We start from the raw sequence: 19,024 nt of genomic DNA on the forward strand, positions 1-19,024 counted from the left end.
TCTATTTCAAATATTTATTGGATTCATAAGGCCATCCAAACAAAAGAACGCAACATATGATGCTGACAAATAAACAACAACAAAATAAACCAAAACAGAAGCACAAATATGACTAAAACATAGAGAATATAGCAATATGAAAATGGCTCAAGGGCTAAATTAACCTGGCTCCCGCTGTATTTTAGCTTATCAATTTGGGAGAATCTGGCCTCAGGGACCAATTGAGTAAATTAGGATTCTGCACAAGGAAACGTGCAAACAAAGCCACAGGTTCAATTTCAAAGGGGGGGGGGGAGAATCCTCACCGTGTTCCGGACCCTCCTTCCTGCGTGGCCGTTCCCTCTGAACTGACACCACGGAGTCTGTCTCCGTCTCATTGTCCAGGTTCTCTCGGCTTCCCCCACTATTTGGGCTGCAAGGCAAAAACATATTAATAATAATAACAAAGTTGGAAGGGATCTTGGAGGTCTTCTAGTCCAACCCCCTGCTTAGGCAGGAAAGCCTACACTACTTCAGACAGATGGTTATCCAACATCTGCTTAAAAACTTCCAGTGTTGGAGAATTCACAACTTCTGGTGGCAAGCTGTTCCATGGATTAATTGTTCTAACTGTCAGAAAATTTCTCCTTAGTTCTAAGTTGCTTCTCTCCTTGCTTAGTTTCCAGCCATTGCTCCTTGTTCTACCTTCAGGTGCTTTGGAGAATAGCTTGACTCCCTCTTCCTTATGGCAGCCCATGAGATATTGGAACACTGCTGTCATGTCTCCCCTGGTCCTTCTTTTCATTAAACTAGCCAGGCCCAGTTCCTGCAACCGTTCTTCATGTGTTTTAGCCTCCAGTCCCCTAATCATCTTTGTTGCTCTTCTCTGCACTCTTTCTAGAGTCTCAACATCCTTTTTACATCGACCAAAACTGAATGCCGTATTCCAAGTGTGGCCTTACCAAGACATTATATAGTGGTAGTAACAATTCATGTGATTTTGATTCTATCCCTCTGTGGGTGAAGCCTAGAACTGTGTTGGCTTTTTTGGCAGCTGCTGCACACGGCTGACTCGTATTTAAATGGTTGCTCTCTAGGTCTAGGACTCCAAGACCCTCTTACAGTTACTAATGTTGAGCAAAGTACCACATATAGCGTACCTGTGCATTTTGTTTTTGTTTCAATTATTTCAGTAGGTTGTAAGCCGCAACAAATAAAAGAGCTTGCAAGTCGGTAAGAGCTGGGAACATTGTTAGCCCTTCGTTAGGGCTGGAAACAAATATTTGGAGCGAGCAGAGCAATGAAACAAAAACCTGCAAAGACTTAGGGCTGGAAAAACATTCTTCATAGAGAGTAACAATGAAAGAGCCTGCAAGGTAAGAGCTAGGAAGATGATTAGCACCTAGTTAGGGCTGGGGAAAAAAGCTTTGAGAAAAGCTACTTCAGAGTATAAGACGCACCCCAATTTTTAGCCTCTTTTAGGGAGGGAAAAATACGGTATGAGGCCATTGATTCAAATGTCCAGCAGGTTTGCTCCAAGATCTCCAGTATATTTAACATCTGGTGTCAGATTTGGTTTCCAATGAGGAAAGCCATTGGTAACGAATCCATACAGATCAATATCAGGGGTGAAATACAGCCGGCTCTATCTGGCTTGTGTGTGCTGATAGTGCCGGCGGTGGGTGGTTCGGCGAGCCAGTAGCGCCAGCAGAGGGAGGCTGCGCCCCCCCCAAAAAAAACCATGGCATAATCACATCCCTGTTTTGACCCTCTGCTCATGCGCAAAAGGCTTTGCACAGGCACAGTGCGCACGAGTGAAGCAAACACATGAGGAGACTACGGTGCGCACATATATTAGCATGCCGGTAGGAAAGGTAAGTGCATTTTACCCCTAATCAATACACCACCAATTCTAGGGAACTGTTCTTCCTTACTTACTGTATTTTTGGAGTATAAGACACATCTCCCCCCCCAAAAAAAGAGGCTGAAAATTTGGGTGTGTCTTATATTCCGAATGTAGCTTTTTTCAAAGCTTTTTTTCCCCATTCCTAATGAGGTGCTAACAATGTTCCTGGCTTGCAGGATTTTTTTGATTGCTATTTCAAATAAGTTTTTTTCCAGCACCTAAGTCTTTGCAGGCTTCTTTTCATTGCTACTCCCTCTGAAAAACGTTTTTTCAGCCCTAACCAGGGAATAAAATAATGTGCTGAAGTTAACCAGACTAAGGACTCTAGCCAAATGAATACCTGGTAGATAAAATTTTCCCCTCTATTTTCCTCCCCCAAAACTAAGGTGCGTGTTATTCGCCAGTGTGTCTTGTACTCTGAAAAATACGGCATATTTCAAAAAACGCCCAATATTTCCAGGCTCGAAGTGTTCTGCATCTCAAACATAATAACTTTCTGCTCATTCCAAAGCATGCATTCATTCATTCATTCATTCATTCATTCATTCATTCATTCATTTATTGGATTTGTATGCCGCCCCTCTCCGTGGACTGGGGGCGGCTAACAACAGTGGTAAAAACAGCACTAATAATAATAATAATATATTAGATTTATATACCTCCCCTCTCCAAGGACTCGCACTGCTACTTGACTTACTGAAACGAAGGAGGCCTGGAATCTCCGATGCCTCCAGTTCGCTCGATAGAAGGTGGCAATTCCGGCTGACTTTCGGCACAGACGGACCCAGCATCCGAATGAGATCCCTCAGCGGACACCAGCTGGAAGGAGAAAGGTTTACAGAAGATAAACCAAATGGGAGAGGTGAGAATTTTTTTAATGTTCAAAGAGAAGGCAAGGTTCTTTCAAAATATCACCAACACACAGATGATGTTACGTAGTTGGGTAAGGAAATGTCTGTAAAAGAAATAACCAATCTTAGAGAGCACCAAGGACCCCACAGTCTTTCTCCTCCTCCTCCTCCTCCATTCTAGCCCTGATGATGTTATCTAGTTTGGTCACAGAATATTATTGATTTATTTGCTTGGTTTTTCAAGTACTCATTGGTGGTATACAAAGATATAATATTTATATACATGATACATACTAGTAAAAAAAGAAACATTAGGACAGGGGACGGGAGGAACACTGGTGCACTTATGCACGCCTCTTACTGACCTCTTAGGACTCAGGAGAGGTCAACAGTGGATAGTCTAAGGGTAAAGTTTTGGGGGTTAGGTGATGATACTACAGAGTCAGGTAGTGAGTTCCATGCATCGACTACTCGGTTACTAAAGTCGTATTTCCTGCAGTCAAGTTTAGAGCGGGTTACATTAAGTTTGTATCTGTTGTGTGCTCGTGCGTTGTTGTGGCTGAAGCTGAAGTAGTCATTGACAGGAAGGACGTTGTAGCAGAGATATCTGCAAGGATATCTGCAAGCTCAAAGAGGCCCAAGGACCTCACATTTCAACCCTGAGCTACAAATGGTCTCTTCTGCAAATTAACAGAAATAAATAAAAATATCTTTTCCTCTACATTCCCATGGAAGCTCTGTAAAACTCATCCCTGCCATAGCATCACATGGATGCCCACTAAGCCCCCACAAGCTCAAACTCAACCCAGACAAGACGAAGTGGCTGTGGGTCTTACCTCCCAAGGACAATTCCATCTGTCCGTCCATTACCCTGGGGGGAGAATCACTGACCCCTTCAGAGAAGGTCCGCAACTTGGGCGTCCTCCTCGATCCACAGCTCACATTAGAGAAACATCTTTCAGCTGTGGCAAGGAGGGCGTTTGCCCAGGTTCGCCTGGTGAACCAGTGGCGACCCTATTTGGACCGGGAGTCACTGCTCACAGTCACTCATGCCCTCATCACCTCGAGGCTCGACGACTGTAATGCTCTCTACATGGGGCTACCTTTGAAAAATGTTCGGAAACTTTAGATCGTGCAGAATGCAGCTGCGAGAGCAATCATGGGCTTTCCTAAATACGCCCATGTCACACCAACACTCCTCAGTCTGCATTGGTTCCCGATCAGTTTCCGGTCACAATTCAAAGTGTTGGTTATGACCTATAAAGCCCTTCATGGCACCGGACCAGATTATCTCCCGGACCGCCTTCTGCTGCACGAATCCCAGCGACCAGTTAAGTCCCACAGAGTGGGTCTTCTCCGGGTCCCGTCAACTAAGCAATGTCGCTTGGCGGGACCCAGGGGAAGAGCCTTCTCTGTGGCGGCCCCGATCCTCTGGAACCAACTCCCCCCGAAGATTAGAATAGCCCCCACCCTCCTTGCCTTTCGTAAGCTACTTAAAACCCACCTCTGCCGTCAGGCATGGGGGAAATGAGATCCTCTTTCCCCCTAGGCCTTTACAATTCTATGCATGGTATGTATGTATGTATGTTTGGTTTTTTATATTAATGGGTTTTTTAATCATGTCTAGTATCAGATTACTATTGTACACTGTTTATTGTTGCTGTTAGCCACCCCGAGTCCCCGGAGAGGGGCGGCATACAAATCCAATAATAAATAAATAAATAAATATCAAGCAATACCAAGCAGGGTGGATTTAATTACCCCTCTTACCCTCTTATTCTTCCCCACTGAAGAAGTTTCACCCCCCCCTCCCCCCAAAGAGACCTTAGCCTCCCATTCAGTCTTTACACTTTTTACAATGCTTTAGAGCATTGCTTCTCAATTTGCACAGGCTGAACAGTTGGCCATGCTTCGCTGCAAGTGGTACAATCAAATCCAGACAGTTCTCTTGTTAAAAGTCACCCACAGACAAGAAAACAATTCAAAGGGCGAACAGGGTTTTAACTGCAGGAAGTTTAATGGCTGGTTGTCTCTCCGTAGCTTCTCTCTATTCTTGCAAACATTTTCCCCCACCCCTAAAAGGCTTTGGACAACTGCTAAGTCATCACTAATCAATGATTCATGGTGGAGGGGAGGGGGGGAGGGAAAGGAGGATCTAAGGACTTTAAGGTTTAAAGATGTAAGGACAGCAAGAAAAAGTTTAGCTAAATCTTCGGCCCGCGACTACAACTGAAGCCCAAAATTTCAGTTGCTAAGGGAGATATCTTTTAACTGAGCTTTGTCCCATTTTATGACCTCCCCTGCCACAGTTGTTAAGTGAATCACTGCCCTTATTACATTAGTAATAGAGTTCTTAAGCGAATCTGGCTTCCCCATTAACTTTGCTTGACCAAAGGTTGCAAAGGGGGATCAGATGACCCCGGGAAACTGCAACCGTCGTAAATGTGAGCCTCTGAATCTTGCAATGGTTTTATAAGGGTGGAAAGCAGTCCTAGGTCCTTTTTTCCAGCACTGTTGTAACTTCGAACGGTCACTAAATGAACTGGTGTACGTTGAGGACTAGTTGGAGATGGTCATAAAATCAGGTTTGTGTCCCGTGAGGACTCACTTAACAACTGCCCCCAACTTGTGATGGATATTCCAGCCAGAATAGAGTGGAGTGGAATAGAACAGAATATGTGGAAAGAATAGAAGAGAACAGAATAATGGAACGGAACGGAACAGAATAGAACAGAATAGAACAGAAAGAACAGATCAGAACAGGAATTCTTTATTGGCCAAGTGTGATTGGACACACAAAAAATTTCTCTTTGGTGTATATGCTCTCAGTGCACATAAAAGAAAAGATACATTTTGTCAAGAATCACGAGGTACAACACTTGATAGTTATAGTAATGCAGCCTTAGTGAATAGTTTGACAGTGTTGAGGGAATTATTTGTTTAGCAGAGTGATGGCATTCAGGGGGGAAAACTGTTCTTGTGTCTAGATGTCTTGCTGTGCATTGTGCCCTATAGTTTTCTCCTTCCTGTTCAGTCACCTTCTGCCCTCCTACTGCTGTCATTGGGGTTGCATTTGACGTCAAACAAACAAGGTGAAGTCACCAGCCCAACGTGATGCTACATTTGGGCAACCTGCTGAGTCAGTCAGACATTGGACAGGCAAACAGATGTGCGATGATTCTTTTCTACCTGGGGCAAAGGTGTGCTACTACACTGTTGTTGTTTTTTCCTTTCTTTCCAAGACAAAGGATAGAAGGGAAAAAACATCACATGCTATTATGATGGCATAAATCAACACCTAACAGGCAATATAGTGTTCCCTTGATTTCCGCGGGGGATGCATTCCGAGACCGCCTGCGAAAGTTGAATTTCCGCGAAGTAGAGATGCGGAAGTAAATACACCATTTTTGGCTATGGACAGTATCCCAAGCCTTCCCTTAACACTTTAAACCCCTAAATTACCATTTCCCATTCCCTTAACAACCATTTACTCACCATTATTACTGGTACTCACCATTGAAAAAGACACTTAGTGATCCTGATATTTATAAACATAATTATCTATTAACAATATATATAGAAACATAGAAGACTGACGGCAGAAAAAGACCCCATGGTCCATCTAGTCTGCCCTTTTACTATTTCCTGTATTTTATCTTACAATGGATATATGTTTATCCCAGGCATGTTTAAATTCGGTTACTGTGGATTTACCAACCACGTCTGCTGGAAGTTTGTTCCAAGGATCTACTACTCTTTCAGTAAAATAATACTTTCTCATGTTGCCTTTGATCTTTCCCCCAACTAACTTCAGATTGTGTCCCCTTGTTCTTGTGTTCACTTTCCTGTTAAAAACACTTCCCTCCTAATAAAAAACTAATAAAAATTATTAGTTTGGCGATGATGTATGACATCATTGGGCGGGAAAAACCATAGTATAGGAAAAAAACCACGAACTATTTTTTAATTAATATTTTTTGAAAAACCGTGGTATAGGCTATTCGCGAAGTTCGAACCCGCGAAAATCGAGGGAACACTGTACTTGACTTACAATCTTTCATTTAGTGACCAGAGTTACAATGCACCCCCCGCTAAAAAAACCCCTAAGAAATTAAATAAATAAATAAATTGCCCCATCTTCAATGGAGGAACCTCTAAGTCAGGGAAACAAGCAGTGAGTGAGGCACACTGAATGGGATCAGAACCGCGGAGCATGAGAAGAATATGAAGATACTCAAAAATATTACTTACCCATGACACCACTCGCCCGTTGAAGCAGGGAAGCTTTGCGTTGTCGTCCGAAATTTCCTCTTTCACGACCCTGTTGTTTGTTTTTTTTTAAAGAGAGAAAGCAAATTGACATTGACAGTATTGTTAGAGTCTTCATGTAAGTAACACTATGGCTAATATTCACATCCTATGGACATATACATGGTATGTTTGTGTGTATGCTTGCTTTTAATAATGGGGGTTTTAGTGTTTTTTAAATTATTAGATTTGTTCTTACATTGTCTTAGTTATTGTTGTGAACCGCCCCGAGTCTACAGAGAGGGGCGGCATACAAATCTAATAAATAAATAATAAATAAATAAATTCTTAACAGGAAGGATGGATAAATGCAGAGGGGTTGTATCCTTCAGGGCCTTGTTGAGACTTTTGGGGGGGGAAGTGCAGAGAAGAGCAATTAAGGTGAAGACCTGGAGGCTAAAACACAGCAAGAACATAGGAAGAAAATTGTAAGATTTGGGAAGGGCTAGCTTAAGAGGAAAGAAGAATTGGGGTGAGCTGATAGCGTATTCCAGTATTCGAGACATCGCCACAAAGAAGAGAAAACAATGGATGGAAACTAATTAAAGGAAGAAGCAATCTGGAATTAAGGAGAAACTTCTTAATGATAAGGACAATTAAACAGTGGAACAACTTGCCTCCAGAAGTTGTGGGTGCTCCATCACTGGAGGTTTTTAAGCTACTAGAAGACCTCTAAAGTCCCTTCCAGCTCTAGTCTGTCTGCCTGTCTGTCTCCCTCTCTCTCTCATATATCTCACATTATTATTATTATTATTATTATTATTATCATCATCATTATGTCAATACAACACAGCAAACGAGATCACTATGCTGGATGTCGTATTTCATCACCACTCGGGCGCTTCCCAAGCACCTAGGACTGCGTGATGTAGCGGCAAATTATGTTTGCCGATCCCAGTAAAGCGGCCTTTTGCAATTGACAGATGGAGATTTTGTCAATTCCGATGGTTTTCAAATGTCCGCTGAGATCCTTTGGTACTGCGCCCAGCGTGCCAAGTACCACTGGGACCACTTTCATGGGCTTATGCCAGAGTCGTTGCAGCTCGATTTTTAGATCTTCGTATTTCACTAATTTCTCTAGCTGCTTCTCCTCAATTCTGCTGTCCCCTGGGATTGCGATGTCGATGATCCATACTTTCTTTTTCTCCACAATCAGGATGTCTGGTGTGTTATGCTTCAGAATTCGGTCAGCCTGAAGTCGGAAGTCTCACAGTAGTTTTGCTTGCTCATTTTTGACCACTTTTTCGGGCTTATGAATTATTATTATTATTATTGTTATTGTTGTTGTTGTTGTTGTTGTTGTTGTTATTATTATTATAGAAACATAGAAACATAGAAGACTGACGGCAGAAAAAGACCCCATGGTCCATCTAGTCTGCCCTTTTACTATTTCCTGTATTTTATCTTACAATGGATATATGTTTATCCCAGGCATGTTTAAATTCGGTTACTGTGGATTTACCAACCACGTCTGCTGGAAGTTTGTTCCAAGGATCTACTACTCTTTCAGTAAAATAATACTTTCTCATGTTGCCTTTGATCTTTCCCCCAACTAACTTCAGATTGTGTCCCCTTGTTCTTGTGTTCACTTTCCTGTTAAAAACACTTCCCTCCTGAACCCTATTTAACCCTTTAACATATTTAAATGTTTCGATCATGTCCCCCCTTTTCCTTCTGTCTTCCAGACTATACAGATTGAGTTCATTAAGTCTTTCCTGATACGTTTTATACTTCAGACCTTCCACCATTCTTGTAGCCCGTCTTTGGATCCGTTCAATTTTGTCAATATCTTTTTGTAGGTGAGGTCTCCAGAACTGAACACAGTACTCCAAATGTGGTCTCACCAGAGCTCTATATAAGGGGATCACAATCTCCCTCTTCCTGCTTGTTATACCTCTAGCTATGCAGCCAAGCATCCTACTTGCCTTTCCTACCGCCCGACCACACTGCTCACCCATTTTGAGACTGTCAGAAATCACTACCCCTAAATCCTTCTCTTCTGAAGTTTTTGCTAACACAGAACTGCCAATGCAATACTCAGATTTAGGATTCCTTTTCCCCAAGTGCATTATTTTACATTTGGAAACATTAAACTGCAGTTTCCATTGCTTTGACCATTTATCTAGTAACGCTAAATCATTTACCATATTACAGACCCCTCCAGGAATATCAACCCTATTGCACACTTTAGAGTCATCGGCAAATAGGCAAACCTTCCCTACCAAACCTTCCCCTATGTCACTCACAAACATATTAAAAAGAATAGGACCCAGAACAGACCCTTGTGGCACACCGCTTGTAACCTGTCTCTGCTCAGAATACTCGCCATTAACAATAACTCTCTGATGTCTATGCTTCAGCCAGCTTGAAATCCACTGAACTATCCAGGGATTAAGTCCAATCTTCACTAATTTATCTATCAGCTCTTTATGTGGAACCGTATCAAAGGCTTTGCTGAAGTCCAGATAGGCAATATCCACGGCACCACCTTGATCCAACACCTTTGTGACATAGTCAAAGAACTCAATGAGATTAGTCTGACACGATTTGCCTTCAGTAAAGCCATGCTGATTTGGGTCCAATAAGTTATTGTTTTTTAGATGCTGATTTATCCTCTTTTTGAGTAGAGTCTCCATCATTTTAACTACAACTGATGTCAAGCTAACTGGCCTGTAGTTTCCAGCTTCTTCTCTACTGCCCTTCTTGTGGATAGGCACAACACTGGCCATTCTCCAATCCTCAGGAACATCTCCTGTTAACAGGGATTGGTTAAACAAATCAGTCAGGGGGGTAGCAATTATTATTATTATTAGGCACTGTCAAGTTAAACTCAATGCTTGGGGACTATTTATGAATTATCGCCGGTAGCATTACCGAAGTGGTGTGGGTTTTTTTAAGTTTCTTTTTAAAATGTCTTTTTTCTGGAATATTTTTCACTTCCCCAGCAACCTAGGCCTGGGATTCCCTCAAATAAACCTATTTATTTTCTGAAATCCATCAAAGGTCAGTAGGCACTACAGCCGGCTAGTACATATAGACAGAAAGGAAAAGAGATAAACTGAAGAAAATAATAACAATTAAAAATGCATTAGCTGCCCCTAGTTGAGCGAATCCAGCCTCCCCCCATACAAAACTGTCAAAGGGGTCTTTGTTCCTCAAGAGACAGAAGGGTCAGAGGAGAAGCAGCTGACAATAATTGGGAAGAGGGTCTCCATTAGCTTCCTTGACTTCATCTAACCCCCCTCTCTCACACACACACACACCGCAACCCACTTCGACGTTTGTTAAGGAAGACTGTCAAATTTTATTTCACCAGAAGAGCCCTTCACTCCTCCATTCGAAACAGAATACCCTACGAAAATAGACTACCGGTAACTATCCTGGATCTTGAAAGCTTAGAACTGCGTCGCCTAAAACAAGATTTAAGTATTGCCCAAAAGATCACATGCTGCAACGTCCTTCCGGTCAACGACTGCTTCAGCTTCAACCGCAACAACACAAGAGCACACAACAGATTCAAACTTAATATTAACCACTCCAAACTTGACTGTAAAAAATATGACTTTAACAATCGAGTTGTCGAAGCGTGGAACTCATTACCGGACTCAATAGTGTCAACTCCCAACCCCCAACATTTCTCCCTTAGACTCTCCACGATTGACCTTTCCAGGTTCCTTAGAGGTCAGTAAGGGGCGTACATAAGTGCACTGATGTGCCTATCGTCCCCTGTACAATTGTCTTTCCTTATCTCATATATCATATATATTCTCTCCTTATCTATCAATCTATCTATCTATCTATATCTAAATAATAAATAAATAAATAAATAAATAAAATAAAATAAAATATATATTCTCTCCGTATCTCTTATATCATATATATTCTCTTCTTTTTTACTTTCTATCTTTATATATATTACTTAATGCCTATTCTCTTCCATATGTATTGTATATTGGACAAAGAATAAATAATAAATAATAATAATAATAAATTGGGGGCCCTGCTCTGACTTCCACAGCAGGCAATGCAGCCCGGCTGCCAAAACAGAGTTTTTGAGGCTTTGAGGAATGTGCTTTTGCAAGCAGAACAGCTCATTCCTGCAAGAACCTCAGCTCTGCAAGGAAAGAGGAGGGAAAGAAGGGGGCAGCCGTGGGCATTTTCTCCTCTCGCACACCTAGGAGCAAAAAGCATCCGCCACCAAATAGTTACCGAAACCACAACTCCGTCATTCCTGAAACCATCGCCAATCTAGTGGAAACAGAAGTACGTAGCTTATGGTAATTCAGAATATTTCTTTTTGCTCCCAGTTTGGCCCAGTTTTTAGAACTGGTAGCAATGGCCAGCAGGAGGCTCCACCCATCCGCCCGGGATGCTTCTGCACATGCACAGAAGCTTCTGCACATGCGCAGAAGCGTTGCAAGCATGAGCACGAACCGGTAGCAGTGGGTTTTAGAACCCACTACTGTTGCACAGAAACATAGAAGTCTGACGGCAGAAAAAGACCTCATGGTCCATCTAGTCTGCCCTTATACTATTTTCTGTATTTTATCTTAGGATGGATCTATGTTTATCCCAGGCATGTTTAAATTCAGTTCCTGTGGATTTATCTACCACGTCTGCTGGAAGTTTGTTCCAAGGATCTACTACTCTTTCAGTCAAATAATAATTTCTCATATTGCTTTTGATCTTTCCCCCAACTAACTTCAGATTGTGTCCCCTTGTTCTTGTCCCCTTGTCCTATTAAAAACACTTCCCTCCTGAACCTTATTTAACCCTTTAACATATTTAAATGTTTCAATCATGTCCCCCCTTTTATGTACACTGAGAGCATCTGCACCAAAGACAAATTCCTGTGTGTCTAATCACACGGCCAATAAAGAATTGTATTCTATTATATTCTAATAATAATAATAACAGAGTTGGAAGGGACCTTGGAGGTCTTCTAGTCCACCCCCCTGCTTAGGCAGGAAACCCTACAATACTTCAAACAGATGGTTATCCGACAACTCCTTAAAAACTTCCAGTATTGGAGCATTCAACAACCTCTGGAGACAAGCTGTTCCTCTGATTAGTTGTTCTAACTGTCAGGAAATTTATTCTTAGTTCTAAATTGCTTCTCTCCTAGTTTAGTTTCCACCCATTGCTTCTTGTTCTACCCTCAGGTGCTTTGGAGAATAGCTTGACTCCTTCTTTGTCAACCTATTCTATTCTATTCTTTCAATACTGTTGTAAGATGTGAATGGTCACTAAATGAATGTAAAGGACCACTTGTACTTCAAACTGCTAAAGAAGCTGACATCTATCTGACTGCAGATAAGGCCATTTCCTGCAGGGTGGGCCAACAGGACATGCCAGTCAAGGGGGCTTAGATAGTTTGACCTTCAGTTTTTTCGAGTTTACCAGACAATCTAGTAAATTATCTTGTAGCCTGTCTGTTTATTTTGCCCTTGCTTGCTCTACAAACAAAGCAATTGTGTTTTGTGGAATATAAGTAAAGGATTAATTAGGCACCGTGTTAGAAGGACGGTGGGGCAGGAAGCTTGGGAATTTGGAGAGGACTCAGGAAAGAAGACACAAAGAAAATGAATTGAAAAAAGAAAGAAAGCAAAAATAAAATTGGCAAATATTGTGCGGGGGAGTAATTGGCAAGCCCGATAAAGCAGGAAACTTATCATTCTCGAAACAAACATATGGTTTTGTTGACGTTCTAACTAGCAGCAACTTTCATCCGACACCAGTTGTTCCCAGAGTGTTGTTAAATACAGCTTTGCTTTGTTCAGAATCAACCCTTCCTCGTCTGAATGGGTGAATAACAAAACACTATAACCAAAACCATCCCTTCCTCTCCACAAACTTCATCAGGAAAAAACCCCCCCCAATATAAACAGAGATAAACACAATCTCTCAGTTTATCTTTTTGAACTGATGAGATTTGCATTATAAATATTTATTCATCACCAAAGTAAACTCAGAAGAAGCTCCTGGGTTTTCAGATCGTATTATGCTCTTTGTTTTTAAATCTCAGGGGCTTTTAAAGGTCCTGATGTTATTATCAACTTTTGCAAGTTAGTTTTTTTTAAAAGAAGAATAATAGTCTAATTTTTTTTTAATTGTCCGAGGGGAAAGACACACAGTTTAATTATTAAAAGGCTTAGAGTGATATGGGTTGAAAACAGTATATAATTATCAAAACAGAAAATAAGAAGATGAGATAAAAATACAATGGAAGGTCGGAATGGAATAGAACGAAATACAGTGTTCCCTCGATTTTCGCGGGGGATGCGTTCCGAGACAGCCCGCGAAAGTCGAATTTCCGCGAAGTAGAGATGCGGAAGTAAATACACCATTTTTGGCTATGAACAGTATCACAAGCCTTCCCATAACACTTTAAACCCATAAATTACCATTTCCCATTCCCTTAACACCCATTTACTCACCATTATTACTGGTACTCACCTTTGAATAAGACACTTAATGATTCTGATATTTATAAACATAATTATTTATTAACAATAAATATTTTTTTGTTATTTATTTGCAAAAATTATTAGTTTGGCGATGACATATGACGTCATCGGGCGGGGAAAAACGTGGTATAGAAAAACCCCCGCAAAGTATTTTTTAATTAATATTTTTTTAAAAACCGTGGTAAAGGCTATTCACGAAGTTCGAACCCGCGAAAATCGAGGGAACACTGGAATGGAAGGGAAGGGAATAGAGGAATGGAATGGAAACACGAGCAGAATAGAACAGAACACAGTTGGAAGGGACCTTGGAGGTCTTCTAGTCCAACTCTCTGCTTAGGCAGGAAAACCTACACCAGTGATGGTGAGCATGCTTGCGCACTATCACGCATGCGCGAATATCCCCACCCATATTCAAAGCCTAGGGAGGGTGAAAACACCTTCCCCCACCCCTGGAGGCCCTCTGGAGGCTGGAAAGGGCCTGTTTTCCCAACTTCTGATGGGCCCAGTAGGCTTGTGTTTCGTCGTCCCCAGGCTCCAAAGGCTTCCCTATCCCCCCGGAGACTCTCTGGAAGCCAAAAACGCCCTCCCGGAGCCTCTGTGCAAGCCAAAAATCAGCTGGCCGGCTCATACAAGCACATTGGAGCTGAGCTAGGACAATGGCTCGCGTGCCAGCAGATATGCTCCACACGCCACCTGTGGCACCCGTGCCATAGGTTCACCATCACTGCCTTACACCATTTCAGACAAATGGTTATCCAATATCTTTTTAAGGCCTCAACTTATAACCATTCGTTTAGTGACCAAAGTTATGACACTGAAAAAAGTGACTTATTGCCCTTTTTCACCCTTACAGCCACTGCAGCATCTCCATGGTTACACAATCAAAAGTCAGACACTTGGCAATTGACTCACATTTATGATTCACTTAACAACCACATTACTAACTTAACAACTGCAGTGGTGCACCTAACAACGGCGGCAAGAAAACTCATGTAACTATCTCATTATCAATAGTAATTTTGGACTCAATTGTGGTTGTACGTTGAGGACTATCTATATGCCTAAAGTTAACTGATAAAGTTAAATCTGTTAGGCCGTAAGTTCATGCAGACTCATAGGAACATATCAGTCTCCAAATTAAAAGCATATCAACTATATTCAAACCTCAATGATATTAAGCTTTGATTTACAATTTCTAGCAAACTTGCAGATTTTACTATCAAAAGATTCTAGTCCTCTGCTACAACCTTAGAAACATAGAAACATAGAAGACTGACAGCAGAAAAAGACCTCATGGTCCATCTAGTCTGCCCTTATACTATTTTCTGTATTTTATCTTAGGATGGATATATGTTTATCCCAGGCATGTTTAAATTCAGTTACTGTGGATTTACCAACCACGTCTGCTAGAAGTTTGTTCCAAGCATCTACTACTCTTTCAGTAAAATAATATTTTCTCATGTTGCTTTTGATCTTTCCCCCAACTAACTTCAGATTGTGTCCCCTTGTTCTTTCCTATTGTGTCCCCGTGTTCACTTTCCTATTAAAAACACTTCCCTCCTGGACCTTATTTAACCCTTTAATATATTTAAATGTTTCGATCATGTCCCCCCTTTCCCTTCTGTCCTCCAGACTATACAGATGGAGTTCATGAAGTCTTTCCTGATACGTTTTATGCTTAAGACCTTCCACCATTCTTGTAGCCCGTCTTTGGACCCGTTCAATTTTGTCAATATCTTTTTGTAGGTGAGGTCTCCAGAACTGAACACAGGATTCCAAATGTGGTTAAATTTCAGTTCTACTCCTTTAACCTTTAATAATAAGTTCCATTTCTTAGTCTTTCTCTCTCCCAAATAAATGCAGATTCTATTATTTCCTGACCGTCATTTTTCTTTAAAAATATGAGAGGATAGGACAAACTGAATCGAAAGCATGGATCCAAAAAAAATAGGTTGGGGGGAGTAGAACTGGAATTTAATAGTTTAATAGCTTGTTGGATGCTTGCACTGCATGGGAAATAAAATGGCTTAAATCAAGTGCCCCTTTCTTCACTATGCTGTTAGAGCTATTTTATGTCTGTAATGCAGGAGTGAAATTCAATTTTTCCCCCCCTATCGGTTCTATGGAGATGGCTTGGTGGATGTGGCAGGGAAAGGATACTGCAAAATTAATTAATTAATTAATTTATTAATTTATTAATTTATTTATTTATTAGATTTGTATGCCGCCCCTCTCCGTAGACTCGGGGCGGCTCACAGCAATAATAAACAATATATAACAAATCTAATAATTTAAAAGAAACACTAAAAACCCCATTATTAAAAGCAAACATACATACAAGCATACCATACATAACTGTATAGGCCCGGGGGAGATGTTTCAATTCCCCCATGCCTGATGGCAAAGGTGGGTTTTAAGGAGTTTACGAAAGGCGAGAAGGGTGGGGGCAGTTCTAATCTCTGGGCCAGCCAGAGAACCCCAATCTAGGGCCAGCCAGAGGTGGTATTTGCCACTTCTCCGAACTACTCAAAATTTCCGTTACCGGTTCCCCAGAACCTGCTGAGTTTCATATCCCTCCTGTAATGTGTTAGACAAAACATGGCATTGTCTCACTTTTAGAAATAAAGGCATTTCCAATCCACCCGATATAGAACCAAAGGAAATTTAGATGGATTCTTAGTTACACCATTTCTGCTCCAGATGTTTTGCATATTACATTATGCTTCCTGGGTTTATATTTCACTCTTGTTCTGCAAGTCATGAAGTCGGTGCCAGACTATTTGAAATTGCACTGCCGTTTCCTGGCTTCCAATACTTCATCAAGTGTTGCCCTCATACTTCAAAAGGCTTCAAAGGCTAGACATCCCGATGGGTAAATTTTACATCCAATTCCACGCACTGGGCTTGTTTATACTTGCCCTGATTACATGGTACATTGGAAGAAGTGCTTGGGGGACAACCCATGCATGATCTGGATGATTGAGAATCTCCATCCAGACATCAAGAGTAAACTAGCTGTAGTTTCCACCAAAAATTCCAATGACAGTCCATTTTTTCTTAGAAACATAGAAACATAGACGTCTGACGGCAGAAAAAGACCTCATGGTCCATCTAGTCTGCCCTTATACTATTTTCTGTATTTTATCTTAGGATGGATATATGTTTATCCCAGGCATGTTTAAATTCAGTTACTGTGGATTTATCTACCATGTCTGCTGGAAGTTTGTTCCAAGGATCTACTACTCTTTCAGTAAAATAATATTTTCTCATGTTGCTTTTGATCTTTCCCCCAACTAACTTCAGATTGCATCCACTTGTTCTTGTGTTCACTTTCCTATTAAAAACAGTGTCATGAATATGTAATAATGTAAATTTTAACTGATTGATGTCTAATGATCTTTTTAGACTTTGTAATGTAAAACTGTACCATACATAAACAGTATAGGCCTGGGGAAGATATTTCAGTGCCCCCATGCCTGACGACAGAGGTGGGTCTTAAGGAGTTTGCGAAAGGCAAGGAGGGTGGGGGCTGTTCTAATCTCAGGGGGGAGCTGGTTCCAGAAGGTCGGGGCCGCCACAGAGAAGGCTCTTCCCCTGGGACCCGCCAAACCACATTGTTTGGTCGACGGGACCCGGAGAAGGCCAACTCTGTGGGACCTAATCGGTCGCTGAAAGCTGCAAAAGGGGGAATCACGTGACACACCCCCCCCCGACACTGCGACCGTCATAAATGCATGCCACTTGCCAAGCGTCCAAATTTTGCTCACCTCACTAAAGGGGATGTTGCAGTGGAAAAACAGCCGTAAATTGCTTTTGGTAAGTGGCTTTAAGCCGAGCATTATGCGGGAAATTAATTTTGCATTAAGTTGCTTGTGGGTTTGCCAGTTTACCCTGTGCAGGGACAGAGAATGTGGGCTCACCCAAGGCTTCCCTCTCATCTAATCTGGGACTTCTGACACTCTTAAAAACCTACTGTGTGCACATGCTGAGTTACGGCACCGTTTTCTCTCTAGCGCCTAGATTTGGGTTGGCAAAACTCCAAGCAGGTTAGTGTGTCAGGATGCGTGTGTTTGGCACAAGAGCTTTCTCTTGCAGATTGCCAGCTTTGATTCTCGAGCTTTCACAATTCACATTGTTGTTACTTTGATAAAGTGGGGTCGGTTTTTTTCCTTTTTGGAAAGAGGATGCTTCTAAGCCATGAGGTCAGTCCTCGTTCAGTGAAAGTTTGGAAAGAAGAAGCTGCTTAAATCCTTGCCGACCCCTGGAATGGGTTAACACTTAAATTTAAGGAGAAGGAAGAAACAGAACATTTTTAAACATGGGATTTGTTTTACCAACAAATTTGTTTTACCAACAGAAACAGAAGTTATAAATTTAAAAGCATAAGAGAATGATTACTGTATTTTTCAGAGTATAAGACGCACTTCCCTTCACCAAAGTGGATGGAAATGTCCAAATATCTTCAAGTAGCCAAGGTTGGGAAACACTGCGCTAGAGAAGGGCGGGCTAGAAATCCAATTAAATAAATAAATGGCAAACCTAGACTGAGTGCAGCGCAGCATCCGAATAGGATGGAGAGGGTGGGGGTGAGTTCCAACGCAGACCTGTTACAAGATCATGGGCTGGACCAGTGATGGCGAACCTTTTTTCCCCTTGGGTGCCGAAAGAGCGTGCGCGCGCACTATCATGCCTGTGTGAATGCCCACACCCATAATTCAATGCCTTGGGAGGGTGAAAACAGTTTCCCCCAACCCCAGAGGCCCTCTGGAGGCCGGAAATGGCCTCTTTTCCAACTTCTGGTGGGCCCAGTAGGCTTGTGTTTCTCTCTTCTCAGGCTCCAAAGGCTTCCCTGGAGCCAGGGGGAGGTAAAAACGCCCTCCCACATCCTCCTGGTGGCTCTCTGGAAGCCAAAAACGCCCTGCCAGAGCTTCTGTGCGATGCAAAAATTACCTGGCCGGCACACACATGCACGTTGGAGCTGAGCTAGGGCAACGGCTCGCGTGCCAACAGATATGGCTCTGCGTGCCCCTGTGCCATAGGTTTGCCATCACTGGGCTAAACAAATGAACTTGGGGTGTGTGTGCAAGGGAGAGAGGTAATGATGAGGGGGAGGGAGCCAGGGAAAATGCCTTCAAAGTAATATCTGACAATTCGGCATCACACACCAGGGGAAGACCCTTCTCTGTGGTGGCCCCGACCCTTTGGAACCAACTCCCCCCAGATATCAGAGTTGCCCCCACCCTCCTTGCCTTTCGTAAGCTTCTTAAAACCCACCTCTGTCGTCAGGCATGGGGGAATTGAGACTTTCCCTTCCCCCTAGGCTTATAGAATTTATGCATGGTATGTCAGTATGTATGATTAGTTTCTTAAATGGTGTTTTTTTTAAATTAACTTAATTATTAGATTTGTTTACATTGTATTATTATTGCTGTTAGCCGCCCCAAGTCTACGGAGAGGGGCGGCATACAAATCTGATTAATAAATAAATAAATACACACACACACACCCTGGGG

The 19,024-nt window shown here is 42.0% G+C and overlaps 1 protein-coding gene across 4 annotated transcripts in view; it reads right to left on the minus strand.

The window, feature by feature from the left end:
• Positions 1–19,024, minus strand: part of DVL3 (dishevelled segment polarity protein 3) — a 72,675-nt gene that overhangs the window by 35,071 nt on the left and 18,580 nt on the right. For all 4 annotated transcript variants that reach the window (XM_070753766.1, XM_070753764.1, XM_070753767.1 and 1 more), the window contains exons 2-4: positions 6,988–7,057; positions 2,583–2,704; positions 306–412 (exon numbers count right to left, since the gene is read on the minus strand). In XM_070753766.1, coding sequence (XP_070609867.1) covers positions 306–412; positions 2,583–2,704; positions 6,988–7,057 — 299 coding nt within the window. The remainder of the gene's footprint in view (positions 1–305; positions 413–2,582; positions 2,705–6,987; positions 7,058–19,024) is intronic.

Source organism: Erythrolamprus reginae, chromosome 5 (genome assembly GCF_031021105.1).
Source record: "Erythrolamprus reginae isolate rEryReg1 chromosome 5, rEryReg1.hap1, whole genome shotgun sequence".
In the NCBI taxonomy this organism is placed as follows: domain Eukaryota; kingdom Metazoa; phylum Chordata; class Lepidosauria; order Squamata; family Dipsadidae; genus Erythrolamprus; species Erythrolamprus reginae.